Source organism: Pan paniscus, chromosome 21 (assembly GCF_029289425.2).
Source record: "Pan paniscus chromosome 21, NHGRI_mPanPan1-v2.0_pri, whole genome shotgun sequence".
Lineage (NCBI taxonomy): Eukaryota > Metazoa > Chordata > Mammalia > Primates > Hominidae > Pan > Pan paniscus.
The window spans coordinates 38,886,403-38,906,475 of record NC_073270.2 but is presented as its reverse complement, the minus strand read 5'-3'; the positions used below and the strand labels follow the sequence as shown (position 1 = coordinate 38,906,475).

The window sequence follows — 20,073 nt, the reverse complement described above, 5'->3', positions numbered from 1 at the left end:
ATATAAAAGATATATATATATACACACACATATATGTGTATATGTATATATATTTGTGTGTGTGTGTGTATATATATATATATATATATACACCCACCCACACACATATATATGTGTTTAACATACATATGCTTAACAACTATACAGAACTAGGGGCTGGAACCTTAATCCAAAGGCGAATTTCCTTAAAATGGCAGGGGAAGAGAGAGTGGGGACCGTTTCTGAATGGCATATTGGGTTTCACAAAGGAAGAGTTGACCTTTTCTGGGTTCTGAGGGTAGCCTGGAGAGGGCAAAGGGAAAATGGAAATGCTGGAATTTCCAGGGGAGCATCACCGAATTTTGGAGGGAGAGATGGGACTTGTAAAAATGCAGATTCTTAGGTCACCTCTGATGAATTGAGTCAGGCTCTCTGAGGGGGATCCTGGGAATAAGCTTCTGGACAATTCTGATGCACACGGTGTGTGAAGATCACTTAGCTGAAATAATAACAGTGATACCAGCTAACAGTTATTGAGTGCTGACTGAGCTCCAGGGGCAAGCTAAGTGCTTTACCTGTAATGACTTACTGAATTCTCAACACAACCCTTTGCAGTAGGCACTGTTATTATTGGCCTCCTTTTGCAGAGGCACAGAAATCTTAAGTAAAATCCCCAAATCCACCCAGCTGGGGAGGGGTGGGGCTCAGATGGGAACCAGGTAGCCTGGCCTGCAGGAGGGAGCTCAGAGGAGCTGTTGCTCATTCCCCACCAACTGCTTCATCCCACACCCCATTCTGCTGCCCAACATGATCTTCAGCCCCCATTCCCCCAGCCACAAGCATTGCAAGGAGAGGCAGGAAGAATAATAAGGGCAGATGGATGTTGAGCCCTGACTCTGGAGACACTTGTCTAAGGACACACAGCTGATAATGTGGAGCTAGGATTTGAACTTGGGCCGCCTGGCTCTGATAGGCTCTACCTTGTTTCTGGATAAATTCACTTACAGCCCTTAACCTTCCCTCGCAGGGGTCTGCAAGCTTGTTCTGTCCAGCTGCATTTCCTCTTATATACTACAGAGGCCAATAAGATTCCGTGGAACACACATGGCAAATACCAACATTTTCAGTGAGTTGATCCACCAGATAGACTGAAGACTGCAGGTCTCACCATAACCATGAACACTCTGGACCACAAGGGGGCAGGAACCAACCTGTCAAGTCCCGGGGCTTACATAGCAGGAGTGTTCTCAGGAGGAAAGGAGGAAGGCAGGTCATTAAGGATAACCAGCCAGGCACAGCCTCACCTGCCCTTAAATGTCAGCCAGTAGGAAGAGGAAACCGGCATGGGTCCTTCTTTTAAAAATGCACATTCAACCTGTTTGATCATTAATTTTATTCTTCAGGCAACTTGGCTTCTCTTCTGCTTCCCGCTGCGTTTCTCAAAGGGACCAAACTTGCTTTCAAACTTGCTTTCTCTCTTCTTCCATTTTCTGCTTTTGGATCCCAATCCCCCTTTTAGTAATTTTCTCCAACACGTGTCACCCCATATTTGCTCATTTTGCTTTAGCTGATCCTAAATTCTCGTGGTTGCTGGAGATAGCTGCAGCACTAAATTTCTTCACCTGGATCCTCTGGGAATTGGGGAACTGTCTTTGGGAGAGGGATTGTGTGACTCTGAGGGTGACATTCTCCATGCTATTGTGCAGTGTGTGGCAGCTCCCAGGAGGGAGCATTTATCAGGGAGTTGGCAGGTTTCACTAAGCCCCTCCATGTGCCAAGCAGTGAACAGGACAGATAAAAATCCAGCCCAGTGTTCAGCCCTGAGGTTGGAACAAGCTGAGGAGGCAGCACAAGAAAGCCAGTGTGACCAGAGCAAGTGAGACAAGGGGAGAGTGGTGGGGACGGGGTCAGGAACATGCATATGGACACAAACAGTGTGCCCACAGGCCCAGTGAGGACCCAGACTTTCATTCTAAGGCAGACGTAAGTTTGAGTCCTGACTCTCTCATTCTTAGAGGTGCAGCTTGCACACATCACTGCACCTCTTTGAGCCTCAGTTTTCTCACTTATTCAAGAGAAAACAACAGTTACTTTCTAGGTTTATCATGAGAATTAAATTAGAATAATACTTTGGAGAAGGAAGCCATATTGTAAAAAAAAAAAAAAAGAAAGAAAAAGAAAAGAAAAAAAAATGATGGCCGGTTGCAGTGGCTCACATCTGTAATCCCAGCATTTTGGGAGGCTGAGGCAGGTGGATCACTTGAGTCCAGGAATTTAAGACCAGCCTGGCCAACATGGTGAAACCCCATCTCTACTAAAAATACAAAGATTTGCTGGGCATGGTGGCACACACCTGCAGTCTGAGCTACTCAGGAGGCTGAGGCAGGAGAATTTCTTGAACCCAGAAGGTGGAGGTTGCAGTGAGCCGAGATCACACCACTGCACTCCAGCCTGGATGACAGAGCAAAACTCCATCTTAAAAAATGAGCAGAGGTTGAAGGTGAAGAAGGAGAGGCAGTGAATAGCAGCGTATGTTTTGGGAAGTTTGGTGATACAGGGAAGAAAAATGGAGTTACCAGGGCCAGGATAAGCTTTCTCCCATAAGTCACAACTTTGTAGGCTGTTCCTGCCTGAGGGCGCTGGGAAGATGAGACCAACATTCCCACTGCACAGTGATGAGACTGTGGCCAAGAGGATGGAGCCACTCAAGGTCAAAAAATCAGTTCAGAAAACATCCCAGACAAGACAGGAAACCTTTTAAAAATTTTAATTAGCCTTTGGGAAACATCATACCAGAGTGTTCAGATGTTTATGAGATAATGGATAAATCAACCCAAGTATCCTCCCCTGCTTTTCATACTTTTGTTATCATGACCAGACCCACCACCATCTCTGGCTACGTTGCCCCCATCCACATGGCGCTGTGGAAGCTGGACAGTTTGCAGTTCAGAGCTGCTAAAAATTTATTGTGGGAAGATTACAGGGAATCAGCACATGGGTTCTGGTGAGGATTTACAGGGAAATAACCTCCATACCCGGAGAAGCAGGGGATCTTTTGGTCCAGGGTGTGTCATGCAATTCCAGGCATCAGCTGAATAATCAACACGATCTACGCAGGTGGTGTCCTGGAGTGTGGAGGACATTCCAGGGAGGAGACTAGGATGCAGAAGCTGATTCTGTGTGAGATAATCCAGGTATTAGTAAATTTCACACCCTTTCTTCCGGTCAGAACGGACAGCCTTTCCCACTTCTGCCCTCCCCTTCCGCACTGGCGTGACTGCTGTCCGTGGTGCTGAAATCTATTCCTGTCGGGACACCCATCCACTGCCTCTCTCTGGATAACGTTTTCTCATTGTTTCCCTGGACTTCCTCTCATCAGTTAAGGTGGCTCTTCCTCGTCGCCTTGGCCTACTTCACAACACAATAATACAAAATATCACCAGGTGCCCTAGCTAATCAAAAGACATATTTCTTACTTTTAATATTGGCAACTCAGTCACATGTATAAAACACTTTATAGGCTAAACCAAACATGTCTGTGAGCTGAATATAATATGGGGGGGTGTCACAGATTTGGGACTTCTGTGCTAAGTGGCAGCCTAGATATATTGGCAGGAATACATGAGATGCCCTAGACCTTTCAACGTTTTGCATCTGCCAGCCAATTTACTTAGAGAGAGCTGCATTGTCCAGTATGGTAGCCACTAGTCACACACGGATATCAGCATTTGAAATGCAGCTAGTCCACATTGAAATGTGCTGTAAGTATAAAATACACATCAGACGAAAGACTTACTGCAAAAATAGAATGTAAAATATTTTATTACTTTTATATTGATTCCATGTTAAAATGATAATATTTTGGATATGGTGGGTAAATATAAACTAGTAAGGTTAATATAATCTCTTTCTTTTTCCTTTTAAAGATGGCCTTGCCAGAAAATTCAAAATTACTTGTGTGTCTCCTGTTATATTTCTATTGGATAACATTGGTTTAGAGTATTATGTAACTAAGCTAATTAACTCAAGGATGTGGATTCCATTATGGTGTTGGGCACTTAATTTTTTATGTCCCCTGTCATGGACTGTACCTTCTTACAGCCCGATTCATCACATGTGACCTTGTTCTCACAAAGCATGTGTACAGCATAGCTTATTACATGCTTATCCTTACTCCTCAGGGGAGGATACCTCTGTTCCCCATGACTCCTATGGGCAGTCACCCAGAGCTTCTCCCCATTGCCCAGAGCTTCTCCCTATTGCCCAAAGCATCAGACCCTTTCCTGCTTCTGTGTACTTGCACATGCTGTATCCTCTGCTTATAATGTCTTTTCCCACAAAGTGAGTCTTTATCATTTTTCAATACCCAGTTTAAATCTTGCCTTTTCTGCAAAGTCTCCTGGAGGTCCCCTGGCTACTGGGTCTTGCCTCTCTACTTCCATAGAACCTTAACTGAGCACCTCAATGCACATGAAATTGCAGATTTATTTGTTTTATCTCTCGCTAGGCTGGGAGCTCTTGAGGTCAGGGGCCAAGTGTGATTCGTTTTTGTAATCCTGGAACTTGGGATAAAACAGGGAATAGATGAAGTCCCTGACTTCATGAGGTCTACATTCTTTTAAGAGGTGGAGAGAAAAGATACATATAATATAGTAGGAAGTCAAACAATAATGAGTGGTATGAAGAAAAGTAAAGCAGGGAAGAGAGTGGTGGATGTGCCATTTTTGAGAGACTTGAGATGGTGACACCTGAGCAGAGTGTATTCAGCACTGAAGAGTTGCAAATACATACATGATAAATGAATGAATAATGACATCTCCTTTTATAGAAACTCCCTTCCTTTTCTCTGCCAAATATCACTCTTGTAAAGATGTCTCCTACAACTGAGCTCCCTACACACTCCAGCCCACGCCGGCCTCCTTTCTTTACTTCAAAAAGGTAAGTTCATTCATTTCTGCCTCAGGGACTTTGCACATGTTCATCCTCTTGCTTGTGATACTTTTCTCCTGGGTCTTGGCACAACTCCTTCTGCCTTATCATTCAGGGCTCAGCTGAATTGTCCCTTTGTTCCCCAAAGAGCCTCTGTCTGACTGTATTAATTTGATGTCTCTCTCTCTGCCCCCACCCCAGTTACTTTTGCCCACATCCTCCTACTTTGTTTTCTTCTGAATACCCACAATCCTCTGGAATTTAGTTGACTATATGTTTATTTCCTTATTCACTGTTAGTATTCCCAACTAGAATACAAGCTCCAGGAAATCAGATTCCTTGTCCATCTTGTTCACTGCTGTATTCCTAACATGTGGAATAGAGTCTAGCATATAGTAGGGGCTTAACTAAAATTTAACAAATGAATGAATAACACATTTATAATGACCCTAAAGGCCAAGGGTCATCACTAAGCAATGGAAACATGCTCTGGTTTCTCACCGGATTGATACACACATAGCTTCTTCACTTTGGGGACATTTAGATGGTGACTTGGTACTTTTCCTGCAGCAGGACCAGATCTAGAATGCAAAAGAGATACCTCAGACTGTGGGGGTGGAGGAGGATCAGAGAGGCCAGGGAAGTTTCCCCCTTGGAGCAGCACTGGGAGCAGAATGTGGATGAGAAATGAGCCCAAGGTATGGAGACAGAAGGCTGAGGCTGGAAGCTCTTATTTGTCACTGGCTGTCTTGTATGATTTAACTGACAGTTCTTTATCCATGCAGTACAGTGACTACCAGTGCGGGCTCTGTAGCTGGAGGATGTGGGTTCACTCTGGCTCTGACATTTTCTTCCATGGAAATATGGGCAAACATTTTGATCTTCCTTTGTTTCTGTTTCCTCATCTTTAAAATGCAGATAGTGATAATACCTAGTTCACGGAGTTGTATGGACAGATCAAATTAACATATATAAATTCTGCAAAGAGCCTGGCACATAGTAAAGCATTTAATATGCATTTAGCTTGTATTGTTATTATTTTTTACTAAGTAATCCTGGATAAATTGCTTAAAGTTCTTGGATCTTGGTTTCCTTATCTACAGATTGGGAACAACCACTTCTTCCCAAGCTAATCACTTAAGAGCTCCTACATTGGAAAGAGACAGTGGAGAAAGGTGCCATTGCTGCAGCCGGAGTCTCCATTCACCTGGCCATCTCTCTGAAGTGATGGCCCATAGTAGAGCGAAGGTGTTGGTTGAGCTGTCCCATTCATTTGAGTGGGCCTGGGAACACAAGCTTTGGGAGTTTTTAGGCTCATCCAGATTAGTTGCCTCAAGCTTCCTACCTCATAAGTAGTGAGTTCTGGCCGGGCTCACTGGTGGTGGCTCACACCTGTAATCCCAGCACTTTAGGAGGCTGAGGCGGGTGGATCACTTGAAGTCAGGAGTTCAAGACCAGCCTGGCTAACACAATGAAACCCCATCTCTACTAAAAATACAAAAATTAGCCAGGGATGGTGATGCCTGCCTGTAATCCCAGCTACTTGGGAGGCTGAAGCAGGAGAATCGCTTGAACTCTGGAGGCAGAGGTTGCAGGGAGCCGAGATCGCACCACTGCACTCCAGTCTGGGCAATAGAGTGAGATTCCATCTCAAAAAAAAAAAAAAAAAAAAAAAAAGTAGTGACTTCCCAGTCAATGGAATAGGCAGAAGTCAGAAAATTGCTTGCTGGGAGAGCCACTTGAGGAATTTTAGAAACTCTGGCATCTGGCACTTGGCAGGACTAGTGAATATTCAGTGAATGAAGGCATATACCTTTCAATTCAGCATTTTTTTTTTTTTTTTTTTTTTTTGGTGGTGGAAGTTTGAAGTCCTGCTGGGGGCCTGAGCTGCTGAGATTCAATCTTGCACTTTTTGCTTTGAGTTCTGGCAGATATGAAAACTTTGGATGCTTGAGGTAGCGACTACTGAAAGGAGGCAGTGTTTGTCTGGGCTGAAAGCAGACCAATTTTCTGCCCATCATTTAACTCATACAATTTTAGGGGAGGACAAAGGCAGAATTGGGCAGATTTTCTCCCCTGGAGAAGTTTCCATTCATATCTCAGCTGCTCTAGGCTTTGGGGGCAAGAATAGAATTGAAACCAGCGCGTCCTTAGCTAAAGGTGCACGTTCAATTGCTAGTGCAGGCACAGTGCTTCATGTTGGCACACTGGGCTCCCTCAGTTAATGTCAGCTGAGTTTATTATTAAGGTTGTTATTATTAGGGACCATTCTACTTCAGCAGGAAAGAGATTTTTGGTCTAGGAGAAGTGCCAGAGTGAGGTAAGGGGAAATGAAATACAAAGGGTGAGGGAGGGTTCTGAGCTTTCTTCTGGAGTGTTCCTGTCCCTTCCCACCTCCAGCACTTACTAATCAACTCTTTAACCACATGCTGGTCCAGGTTGTAGAGCCATTTATTAATCACAGGGCACACCTGAAAGACAAGGAAATAGGCAAAAGTCAAGAGGAGGGCTCCACTAATAAAGCCTAAATGGGAGTGAGCAAGGCAAGTTCTCCCAAGCCAACCCATTCTGGGGACAACCAAGTAGATAGGTTTTGGGGGCAGACTGCCCTAGGGTCATAAGCCAGCTCGGCCACTTGGTAGCTCTATGACTTGAGTAAGTCATTGGCCTTCTCTGGAACTTAAATCTGGAAAATGAAGATGATATTGTTACCTGGAGTATGAGATTGTTTGGAGGATGAGATAAGAAAATTCATTTCAGATACTTAGCACAGTGTTTGCGTGCTTAGTGAATGTTAATTTTGTGATTACTTATCTCCATCTTACAGATAAGGAAACTGAGTTTTGGGGAGATTTATCTACTTACTTCTGGTCATATGGATGCTGACTTTGACCTGAATAATTAAATAATGTCTGTAAAATACTTCACCAGTGCCTGATTGCAGAATGGAAACTTAACAGATGCCACTCCATCTCTCTCTAACTTTCCTTCCTGGAAGATTTCTTCCCACTTCATTAAGAAGATCCAACCTCCCCCATGCCTTGAGTCTCAGCTCAAAAATGGAAGCAATCTGGGTTTGCATACTTACTTTTCGTCCCAGATCATGGGCTACTATGTTTTTCAGGTTTCTCTCTATGTTTGCCACAACAAATTTTGCTGCTGGGGCGAGTCTAAATGAAGAGGCAGAAAATATGCAGAACAGATTAACTTCTCTCAGACTCTCCTTTATCCCTATCACTTCTTTGCTCAATGTCCGTGAACTTCTTCAAGTCTACTCCTTGTTTCCATGGCGTTCCATCACCCAGCTGTGTCCTACCGCTCCAATCCACACTCTAGGGTTCTTTAAAATTAATCTTCCAATTTAAATCACCTTGCCCTTATCATTGTTACTCACCATTATGTTTTCTGTGACTATTTTGCATCTCCCTCTGGAGATGCCTTCTTCAAATTCTATCACTTTGCTAGGCCCAGCCAACTGGTTTCCTCCAGAAAGCTCTTCTTGACCATCCTAGCCAATTCTCAGTTCTCTCCTTCCTTCTCACTTTCCCATTTCTCTGATTACCTGATGCTACAGTAGAACTTATCTCCTCTGCCAGAGGGCCAATGCTCTCATGGAAGGAACAGTGTAACATCGTTCTTTAATTGGGAGAAAGGAGAAAGAAGCAGGAAATAGCATAAAGGTGTCCTTGTGTTCTGTGTTCCTGACTCAGTCCCTAATCCTTAACATGTGAGGGTAAATCTGTTTTATTCTCAGGCAAAGGGTTTATGTCTTTATTTCTTAAAGAGTTTGCATAGAAATCAGCTATGATCTACTGCTTCCAACCTGAGGTCTCAAATTCCTTGCAAAAGAGGGACATTTTCTTTAGTATATCATGGGAGAGAGAGGTATTTGCAGAGTTTTCAGAAGGGGAGATGGGCTGTGAATCTGGTCTGGTTCTCACTTATGTTTGAGCATGTCAGGAGGACAGGACCAGGTGTGCAAGGGTGCAGAAAGCATTCCACACCCAGATCTTTCCTGAAAGAGTGAGCAACTGAGATGAATCAAAATAAGAAGAAGACAGGATAGAAAATGGACTGGTGATGACCACTGGATTCAGCTAAATGTGGATATCAGCCTTAATTTAAAAAAATTTTTTTTAAAGGGCTAGGTGTGGTGGCTCATGCCTGTAATCCCAGCACTTTAAGAGGCTGAGGCAGGTAGACCAGTTGGGTGCAGGAGTTTGAGACCAGCCTGGGAGACATGGTGAAACTCTGTCTCTACAAAAAACACAAAAATTAGCCGGGCATGGTGGCCTGTGCTTGTAATCTCAGGTATTCAGGAGGCCTAGATGGGAGCATTGCCTGAGTTGGGGAGGTGGAGCTTGCAGTGAGCCGAGATTGCACCACCATTGCACTTCAGCTTGGGCAACTGAGTGAAATCTCGTTTCAAAAAAAATATTTACAAAGAAGATTTTTAAAAAGAAATTATAAATTTAGAAGTAAACACTAAAACTCTAGTTAATAAAAGGGCAAAACCTCTGAAGACAGTTTCTCTGAAGAGGAAATATCAGAGACTAAGAAATGATGAAATTCTTTTCTACTGGTAGACAAGGTAATGAAAACAATAGCATTCGTGGGATTTTCCTCCTAGTGAAAAGAAGATCTTGTCTTAACATACCTCAGAATAATCATATTCAGCACTTTTCCCAGCACCAAGCAGGCTGAAATAAATGAATGAGTAAGACTGAGAGCCATCTATAGCAGATACTTGGGGAAGGTATGTATGTATAAAAGAATAAAGGTTGTGAAAAAGAGAATAATTGGGATTGATTGTATATGGGACAAAACTGCCGAATGTCAGCTACAGACATGCCACTTGCTTCAGTTCCATTGGTAAGGCATTTGTTGAGTGGTTTGGCAATGCCTTAAAACTTAGAAGTTGTAGAACTGTGTATACTTTTGGAATAATCTTAAAAATCTACAATAAGAACATAATTTTATTTTGGAAAAGTTTCCTGTATCAAAATGTTCTGGGTTATTTATGTTAGCAAATGTTTATCTTTTGAATTAATTTAATTTTTTTGAGACAGGGTCTTGCTTGTTGCCCCAGTTGGAGTGCAGTGGCATGCTTATGGCTCACTGCAGCCTCAACCTCTTGGGCTCAAGTGATCCTCCTACCTCAGCCTCCCTAGTAGCTGAGACTATGGGTGCCTGACACAATACCTGGCTAATTTTTGTATTTTTTGTATACACAGGGTTTTGCCATGTTGCCCAGGCTGGTCTTGAACTCCTGGGCTCAAGCTATCCACCTGCCTCGACCTCCCAAAGTACTGAGGTTACAGATGAGCCACCTGGTTAGCCCAAAAGTTTAGAAATAATCTATCAACAAATGGCCAAGCAATCCTTCTTCTTCTTCTTTTTTTTTTTTTGCTTAGTACTATTTGGTAAGTCTCTTTTCATGTCGATAGAATTATTACTTTTGTAAAAAGCAAAATTTTAAAGACACAGAAAGTCCTATTTATTATACACACATCACTATACACACAAAAGCCTAATTTGGTAGGGTATTGTTTTTCTGGTGACATCTTTCAGGTGAAATGTCACTGGGGACGTCATCATAACCAGCTGGACACAGAGAAAGACAGATTGAGAACTCACTGGACTCCAGTTTGGATCCAAATAGCCTTGGGCAAAAGCCTGCAGTTCCCAAAGGCAAGCTCATATCTGCCACCTACATTCTTCTCCAAATGAATCTGGACTTTTATATCTGACTGCATATTAGCTGTGAAGGGCTTCATGGTCAGGAGCCTGTAGGAGGGAAGAGGTAAGGCAGATGGGGGAGAAGCTCAGAGCTTACTACATCCTCATTTGTTTTTAGAACTAGGGTTCTTCAAAACCACCCTGTTAAGGTCATTTTCTCATTTTTCAAAAGAGGCCATTCAGTCCTGGAGAATGGGAATGGCTTTCTCCAAGTCATGCATCCAGCCAGTGGCTAAGTCAGAGGGTTCTGCACTCAGGGAGTCTAACTAATACTTGCTACCTCTGGCTCTGGGGACAGTTAGGAAGGAAAATGTTGATTCTAAGTATGACATCTTATCAAAACTGGGAAACTGCATCTGACCTTGGAAAGTCGTTTTCTAGAGTCTCAAACTCCATTGCCTTGATGGCCAGGCTTGAAATGGAAATGAATGAAGCAGATGGGCAATTAGTTTCACAGGGAGCGGTAAAGGCTGTGGTGAACTGGAGAATGCCTGGCCTCTGCAGATGCACCATGCAAACCAGATAAAATAGATCAGTGGGTCAGATGCAGCCCCTGGAGTGATCTCTAGGCAACAGTGCCACGGAATTGGGGTCCAGAGGTGATTCTTTGCTCTTGTCTTCAGTTACATTCAATCAGAACTAAGAGAACTCATAAAGTCCAAATAAATGAAGGTGGGGGCTGTCTGGATGAGGTCGGGCGAGGAAATCTGCTCAACTCTTCTGCTTTCCCCAGAGAGGCCCCAAGCTTGGAGCACTCAAGTATTCTGCAGGCCTCTCATTCTACACATGGGGCGACTCAGGCCCAGAGAGGGTGGATGTTTTGCTCTAACCACACAGTGAGTCCGTCGCTGAGCCCTTTGGTTAGGGCTCTGCCCACATCCCCCGACTCCTGTGCAAAAGCCGATGGAGACTGCGAGACCCATAGCTGTGACTTACTGCACAATCAACTCAGACGTGAATGGTACTCGTACAGTGGCCTCCTTTCTTTGAGGGGTGCTCTCGATGGAGACTTGGAGGAGTTGAGGATTTTTCACCTGTATGCTGGGTGAAGAAACAGCACAACACAGGGAGGCTGTGGCTCCTGCTGCAGGTGGACCTCACTTTGTGCAATGGTAGGTCCCTTGCAGAGAAGAAGCTGAATATATGCAAAGATCATTACTCATTCATTAACCAGGTAGTTTATTGCAAAGTTACTATGTGTTATAAGCACGGGGAATACATCCCTGAGCAAAAAGAAGCTCTTACCTTGATGTATCTCAGAATAATCACGTTCAGCACTTTGCCCAGCACCAAGCAGGCTGAAATCAATGAGTGAATAAGACTGAAAGCCATATAGAGCAGATGCTTGGAGCAGGTATGTATGTATAGGAGAATAAATCCAGTAAATAAATACATATAGAAAGTGATAGGCACCATGAAAAAAAAGGCCCTACAGGATCAGGAAGATGGAAGGTAATATTGGCAAGAGTGGAATTTCAGACAGGGTAGTCAGGGAAGGTTTATCATAGGAGGTGATGTTTGGGCAGAGTCACGAATGAAGTGAGAATGAGTCATGCAGATAGCCAGAAGAAGGAAAGGACAGGTTTAAGACAGAGCAAGGCTGGGTGCAGTGGCTCACACCTGTAATCCCAGCACTTTGGGAGGCCAAGGCAGGAGGATCAATTAAGCCTAGAAGTCAAGGCTGCAGTGAGCCGTGATTGTGCCACTGCACTCCAGCCTGGGTGACAGAGCAAGACCTTGTCTCGAAAACAAAACAAAGCAAAACAAAAAATCAAGCAACCAAACAAAAAATTAGCTGGGCATGGTGGCATGTGTCTGTGGTTCCAGCTACTTGGGAGGCTGAGGCAGGAGGATGGCTTGAGCCCAGGAGGTTGAGGCTGCAGTGAGCTGTGGTCACACCACTCACTGAACTCCAGCCTGGGAGACAGAGCAAGACCCCATCTCAAAACAATAATAATAGTAAAAATAAAGAAGACAGAGCAAGTGCAAAATCCCTGAGGCTGAAATGTGGCTGGTGTGTTTGAGGAACAGCAACAGGCTTCGTGTGGCTAGCAGGCAGAGAGTGATGCGAGACTAGTAGAAGAGGTGAGCGAGGTAGCCAGGGCCAGATTGCGTGAAGCCTTGAGGGCCAGTGGTAAGAACTTTGGGCTTGGTTCTGAGGGCGAAGAGAACACATTGGAGAGTTTGGACAAGGGAGTTACAGGGTCAGCTCCATTTCTTAGAAAGATTTTTCTGGATACTGGCAGAACAGAACGGAGGAGATGAGGGCTGGTGGGCGGAAGCAGAATAATCTGGGGCTGTAAGTCAAGCGGGGAGATAATGGTGGCTCAGACCACCAGAGGTGGAAAAAAAAAGTGGTGAGATGCCTGGGTATGATTTAAAGGCAGAAGTGACAGGGAGGGTTTGGCAACAGGCTGGAAGCAGGTACAAAGGAGACAGAGGAGCCAGGGAGGACATCATGATTTTTGGCCAGAGCAACTGGATGGATGGAGTTGTCATTAGGTAAGATGGGCTGGGCAGGGGGAGGCACAGGTTGGGGCGGGGATGAAGGTATGAGTCAGCAGTTGAGTTTTGGACATGTTGAGTTTAAGATGCTTGTGAGGCAAGGGACCCAGGTCTTCTATATTCTGGTGGCCAGTCTAACCCTAAAGCTCAGCATCATCTAATGTTAGGATTACCACATTCTTCTTGTTGCTGTTTATTACCTGTGATTGGATGCTCACTGAGGAGAGGAAGATGTGCAAACATTTTACACATATTATTTCACTTAATGTTCACAACAGCCCCATGGGGGTAGAAGCTATTATTTCCCATTGAACAGGGCAGATGTTGAGGCTTAGAGAAAGGGGAAGATTGGTGATGCTGTCACAGATGGTGAGCAGCCATCCTCTTCCCAGACAAGGGGACTGAACCCCTGTATCTTTAGCCCCTCCCCTAGCCTCCTGCCGTGGGAGTTTCTCCCAACCAGGGGATCTCAGGCCATCAGAGTTGGAAAGGCTCTTTGCAAGGGAAGGGCCTCTGTGAGGTCAGGAAATGTGGGGAGAGCTCTAACAATCCAACAAACCAGGACAGCCTGGACTGGGGGTGGTTGGTGATCAGAGACCACTCACCTAACAGTGTTGATCTCATTGGTGAGTGGAGGCCCAAAGATGTCCAGGAGGCCTGATACACCATCGAAGGCACTACTCAATGGTTTCTGGAGGCCAGTTGTCTGCAGGCTGGGAAGAAAGTCTGCCCTGAGGAGTCCTTGAGTCAAATCTGTAAAGAATGCCCCACCCCCAAACCCAAGTAGACATTTAGATGCCAAAGATCCTCAGATACAACCTTGACCTCCGAGCATGTCCTCTATGTGGCTCTGACTTGTTGTTCAGCTATTTCTGGCTTGCTGGACTGTGGGCCAAGTTCTAGACATAATCATCCAGCAAATATTCCCAGGGGCCTACTATGCACCCAGGCCATGCACCCAGTCTGTTCACCACCCTGGGCACCACCCTGATGGAGCTGGCATTCTTACGGGACTGAGGAGAGACAGATGAAAAAGTGGAGAATAAAGGGACAAGCAGGATTCCGGTGCAAACAAGTGCTGTGAAGGGGTTGGTTTCAAAGTATTTAGCAATGAGCTCAACAGGGGCACTGGTCATAGCTCTGGATCCAGGTCCTGGGCTCCCCGGGCTGTGCCAGGTGTTAACTCCATAGTTGTTTCGTTCATGGGGAAGCTAGAGTTCTGGGGGTGAAGCTAGGATGGTTGGGGCAATGGCGGGCACCTGGAGAGTCTCTAAGCAGGAAATACTTCACAAATAGTATACCCCAAAATTTCAATGTTTTAACCACGATGACCATGCCGCTAGATATCAGTCCATCCTATGACGAAAAAATAAAAGGCAGGGTGAGGGATTCATTTATGCAGGAGGTCAAGGAAGGGCTTTCTGCAAATGTGGCATTTGAGCAGACCTGAAGGAAGGGAGGCAGCTATGTTGACAGGTAGGGGAAGAGTGTCCCAGGCAGAGGAAACAGCAGGTACAAAGGCTGGGACAGGGACCAGTCCATATAGAGCTGGTTCCTTTGATGGTGGGTCTTGATAGATAAAACACAGCAAGGAGACAGGAAAGAGGGGGTGCTCAGAAAATGAGGATTAAACGATGTTGCAGTCAGGACGGCTAATAATTAATAGTGTTAATTGTGTCCCAAGCACTTTGCTAATGAGAACTTAACTGGCATTGGCTCAGGGTTCTGCATGACCCAAAGCAGGACAGTCTCACCATTAAGGAGCTGGGAAGAAACTCCAGCCAGGACCTCCTGTGCAGAGGATGAGACAAGCAGCCCACAGAGGAGAACAAAGAGGCCAGAGACATTCAGCATCTTGGGTCAGGTCCCTGTGGAGGATCAGGGCAAAGAGGTCATTTGCAAGGACACTTTCTCAGAGGGTCTTCCCAGAGCTTAGATCTGAAGTGGCCACAGAACTCATATGGACCCATTCACCTATGTCCATTTTACAGATGGGTCTACTGAGGCTCAGGGAGGGACCTGCTTTTCCTCATAGTTTAGAGCAAGAAAGGGAGGGTCCAAGAGATGAAGTCACTTGCCCAAGACCACACAACCTGTATTTATGCCCAAAAGCTGGACATACGGTTTTTCCCGCAGGGACACTGCCTTCCCCAGCAGGGCTGCTCATGGCTGCTGCAAGAGGCTGCATAATGTTAGAGTTATGACAATGGTCTCTGAAGACCCCCACCTGTTAGCAGCTGTGGGATTGTGGGATTTAGCGCAAGTTGCTTCACCACACGATGTTATGCAGGACACACTATCCTCATTTTACAGCAAAATGGTGGTGGTGATATGCCCTGGCTTCAGAGACAGACAGACCTGGGATGGAATCCCAGCTCTGCCACCTACTTGCTGGATACCTTAGGCTTTCCTCATCTGGAAGATGCAGAGGATCCAAACTCATACCTTCCTCTTGCTCTTGTTGTAAGCACTTAGCACAGTACCTTGCACATTGCAAGTGCTTCACAAATGGTCACCACTGGACTGATGCATCATTATGATCATGATTTTCACTTGACATTTTCAAGGGCTTACCTCCCTGAGCTGATGGGAGAGAGTAGGCTCCACAGCACAGACAAGAAGGGCCCAGGCTGAGGGACCAGGCCTGGAGTATGTGGACACTGCAGGCCCATTTACTGTGCCCGCTTGAATGGCACACTCCCTGGGCTAGGAGTGGCCCTCGGGATCTTGACACACCCTCCACACCTCCTGGAAAGGAGGTGCATGAAGATGTTTGTGTGGCTTCCTGGGACTTCAACCAAATGCCAGTGCAAATGGTCCCATTAGGACCTGAGACTAACAGGTAGAGGCTGGTAGGGACCGATTCTCTCCTTCGACACTTGACAGATTCCAAGCAGACTCTCAGCCCAGTCCCTGGTCACTATTCTCATGTAAATTCATAACCCATTTGGTTTAGCATTTTATTTTATTTATTTATTTATTTATTTATTTATTTATTTATTTTGAGACAGAGTTTCACTCTGTTTCCCAGGCTGGAGTGCGGTGTGGTGTGATCTCGGCTCACTGCAACCTCCGCCTCTTGGGATCAAGCAATTCTCCTGCCTCGCCTCCCAAGTAGCTGGGATCACAGGCATCCACCACCACACTCAGCTAATTGTTTTGTATTTTTGGTAGAGACGGGATTTCACCATGTTGGCCAGGCTGGTTTCAAACTCCTGACCTCAGGTGATCCATCCGACTTGGCCTCCCAAAGTGCTAGGATTATAGGCATGAGCCACCGCAACTGGCCTGGTTTAACATTTTAATTTGGGTGTTCTGTTTTTAGGCAAGTAGAAAAATTAGAAAATGAAGATATGCACAAAGAGAAAAAAGTAAATAAAAATAAGTTCACAGAGATAAGTTCTGTTGTATCTTTTTTCGAAAGTTTTTCTTTCCATAGGCGTGCATTCATGTAACATGATGAGAAACAAGGATTGGCCTGTCATGCTTCTACAGAAGCATTTATTCAAGTAGCAGTACATCAGGACTGTCTACCTCCTTGTCTGCAGAATTTTCTAAGGTATGTATTGACCGATGTTCATGGAATGTCTCCTCTTTTGGGCTATTTTCATGTTTTTACCCCAGATGGCACCGGCAGGAATATCCTTAGGTGTTTTTCTGCATTTACCTGCCACATTATAACCCACGAAGCATTTTCTAGGAATAACCAAACCTGAAGTTCTTTTTGTTTGCTTGTTTGTGTGTTTTGTTTGTTTGTTTATTTGGTGTGTTTGTTTGTGTGTTTATGTGTGTGTGTGGTGTCTTGTTTTGTTTTGTTTTTGAGATGGAGTTTCGCTCTGTCACCAAGGCTGGAGTGCAGTGGCACAATCTCAGCTTACTGCAACCTCTGCGCAAGCCACCACATCCGGCTAATTTTTTTTTTTTTAATTTTAGTAGAGACAGGGTTTCACCGTGTTGCCCAGGCTGGTCGTGAACTCCTAAGCTCAGGTAATCTGCCCGCGTCAGCCTCCCAAAGTACTGGGATTACAGGCGTGAGCCACCGCGCCCAGCCTGTTTTTATAAGTATTGAAGCATTCTCTGTTTTCATCCTTCTCACCCTATCCCTGAACCCCAAATGAGGGGTTGCACAGTCCCTATGAAATCTAAGTTCAAGTTCCATCTGCAGAGTTCTGGTTTTGATCACCACAGAGTATCTTGCATCAGACTAACACTCCCAATTAAAGTCAACTATAAGAGATGGAAATCTGTAAAAACAAAGGAGGACATCCATGAGCAACTACATGGGCACAATTTGAAACCCTGTGATTCTTGAGAAAGAGGCATCATTCAAGGCGGGCTCCATATTCACCCCAGCTTTTGCCTGAGGTCATTTTCCAACATGTCAACCAGGGTCCAAGCAAAAAGAGCTAGTCTTACAGGGATGAGGGGACAGAAGTTGGAATTTGGGGCTACCAGAGTGGCTGGGACTTGAGGGGCAAAAATCCCAAAGAGGAAGTTCCCCAGGGAAGGAGCCTTGAAATCTCAGCTTTTTAAGCTGCACCCTTGCAGTGCGGGACTGTCAGCCATGTGGCAGAAAATAGCAGGTGAAAGTTAAAAAGCTGAACAGAGACATCAGCACATCCACTGTGTGATGCTGGGGAAGGAAGCGCTAGTTTGAGGTGGGGCCCCTTTGATGGGAGGAACCTTGGTACACATCTTAAGCTCTCAGTGAAGACATAAAGCACTGTGCTCTAGGAGAAAGGGCCACACCCTAGAAATAGTCTCCCTCTAAAAGTAAGAACAAGACCAAAATAGTTCTACTTAATAAAACACAAAGCTAAGCCTAGGCAGGGTCATGATCCATTTCTGCTCTATCTTTCTGCCATCTTCGTTTCTGGAAAAAAGATAATGTCATTTCACCACCATGTTCAGCATCCAATAAAAATTTACAAGGCATGCATGCTTAAAAAATGACCAAGGGACTAAAGGCCAAGAAATTAAAATATACGATATAATAAACCCACAGGCAAGTCAAATATTCAAATATTGAGCAGACAACAGGGCAAGAAACCAACAGAGGATAAGGAGGCCCGAGACCTTCAGCATCTTGGTGCAGTACCCGTGGGATACCAGGTAAATACAGTCAGCTTCAGGGTCACTCTGAGAGGTTCTCTATGGAGCTAAAGGAGATAGGGGGGAAGCAAAGGAGTCATTTGGACTCATTCTTACCCACCCAACACCCATTTTTTTTTTTTTTGAGAAGGAGTCTTGCTCTGTCACCCAGGCTGGAGTCAGTGGCACGATCTCGGTTCACTGCAACCTCTGCCTCCCGGGTTCAAGCGATTCTCCTGCCTCAACCTCCCGAGTAGCTGGGACTACAGGTGTGCTCCATCATGCCCAGCTACTTTTTGTGTTTTCAGTAGAGACAGGTTTCACCATATTGGCCAGGCTGATCTCAAACTCCTGACCTCGTGATCCTCCCACCTCCGCCTCCCAAAGTGCTGGGATTACAGGCATAAGCCACCGCACCTGGCCCAATACCCATTTTACAGATGGGACACTGAGGCTGGGATCAGGGTTAAGTTTTCCTAAGGCCAGCTGTAGTTAGTGGCTAGCACCTGGCTCTCCCGTCTTTTAGTTTTTCATACTTTAATCTGCATCTCACTCAAAAAGGTTACTAGGAGAATTCAGGAAGCATTTTGAAAATTGTTTAGCCTAGTGCCACTAAATAGAAGTTAATTTTGGATTTGCAAATTAAAGTTCCTTTTTATCCCTCCCTGGTTCTGACAGTGAGTACCCTTGGAAGACTCACAGACAGTCTGAAGGAGGGGAGGGTGGCCAGGGAGCATCTTTCCTGCTGGGTGTTGGAGGAGTCCCCCAATTCCTTACAACATCCCAATCTTATGAGACAGTTATTGACATGCTTCCTTTACAGAGCAGGAAACGGAAGCTTGGAGAGCCGAGGGCACATGCCCATTCTTCCCTCTTTATTTACAGAATCCTTTTATTTTTGAGGGAAGAAATGTGCTTAACAAAGAAATTATCTTTCCCAACCTTCTTTGCAACCAGGCATGATCAATGAGATATAAATGGAAATTGTAGGTCGGGGCTTCTTAAAAACTTCTCTAGAGTGGCTGACCCAGTTGCAAATTGCATGCTTTTGTTTTCCTCTCCTGCTTTTTCCTGATTACACATAAGACATGACGACTGGAGCCCAGCAGTTATCTTACTAGCAGGAAGATGAAAGCCACATCCTAGGGGTAGCCAAGAAAGGAGATGGCAGGCTCTGCCAGCCTAACTCTGGGCTTCTCATCATGATTGAAGCCACGATTTTTAATGTTCTGTGCTAGAACCAAACACAATTGGTAATAACTGGTAACATGTATCAAAAGCTTTAGTCTGGTTCAGCATCTGATGAAGAGGCTGGTTGGAGAGTGCCATTGCCTTGTGCTTACCTGGATTTCTCTGGTGTGCTGTCGAGACACTCTGGCCTCTGTAGGTTGATTCCCGACGACTTTGTAGGGGGGCAGACTGTATAAATGGCAAGTGATCCCATTGCTGGGGGAGACGTGGCACTGGGTGATGGACAGCTAGGAAGCTGATGGAAAGCCCTTGATTTTACCACGCCTATCCAATACCTCCAAAGCAAACATTCCTGCTTGGAAGGCCCGGGGGAATGTCAACAACATATTTGAATCTGTACATCACGAATGCCATCAAATGGAGAGGTGCAGAGAGTGTGGAGAGCACCGAGAGGGGCTGCAAGTGGGAAGATGGTGTGCAGGAGTCACATTCACATCCCTGCTCCGCTCTGAGATGCTTTTCTCATCTGTACAATAAGTGAGATGGGCCTGGTGACTCCGAGGAAGGAAGCCACTCGGTCTTCTGTGAGTGGGGAGGCAGAGGGTGTCCTAGCTTCTGTTTACTGGTCTGTGGTCCCAG

The 20,073-nt window shown here is 45.2% G+C and overlaps 1 protein-coding gene across 1 annotated transcript; it reads right to left on the bottom strand.

Moving 5' to 3' along the window:
- Positions 1 to 1,598: 1,598 nt before the first annotated feature.
- On the bottom strand, positions 1,599 to 19,623 carry LOC100996211 (putative BPIFA4P protein). The gene is made up of 9 exons (XM_003814725.4): positions 19,587 to 19,623; positions 14,907 to 15,020; positions 13,758 to 13,905; positions 11,584 to 11,688; positions 10,546 to 10,695; positions 7,997 to 8,078; positions 7,316 to 7,379; positions 5,410 to 5,489; positions 1,599 to 3,155 (listed from the first exon to the last, which is right to left on the bottom strand). Exons 2-8 carry the CDS (start codon positions 15,004 to 15,006, stop codon positions 5,449 to 5,451), a joined length of 690 nt encoding a protein of 229 aa, XP_003814773.2. The 5' UTR covers positions 15,007 to 15,020; positions 19,587 to 19,623; the 3' UTR covers positions 1,599 to 3,155; positions 5,410 to 5,448.
- Positions 19,624 to 20,073: the final 450 nt, after the last annotated feature.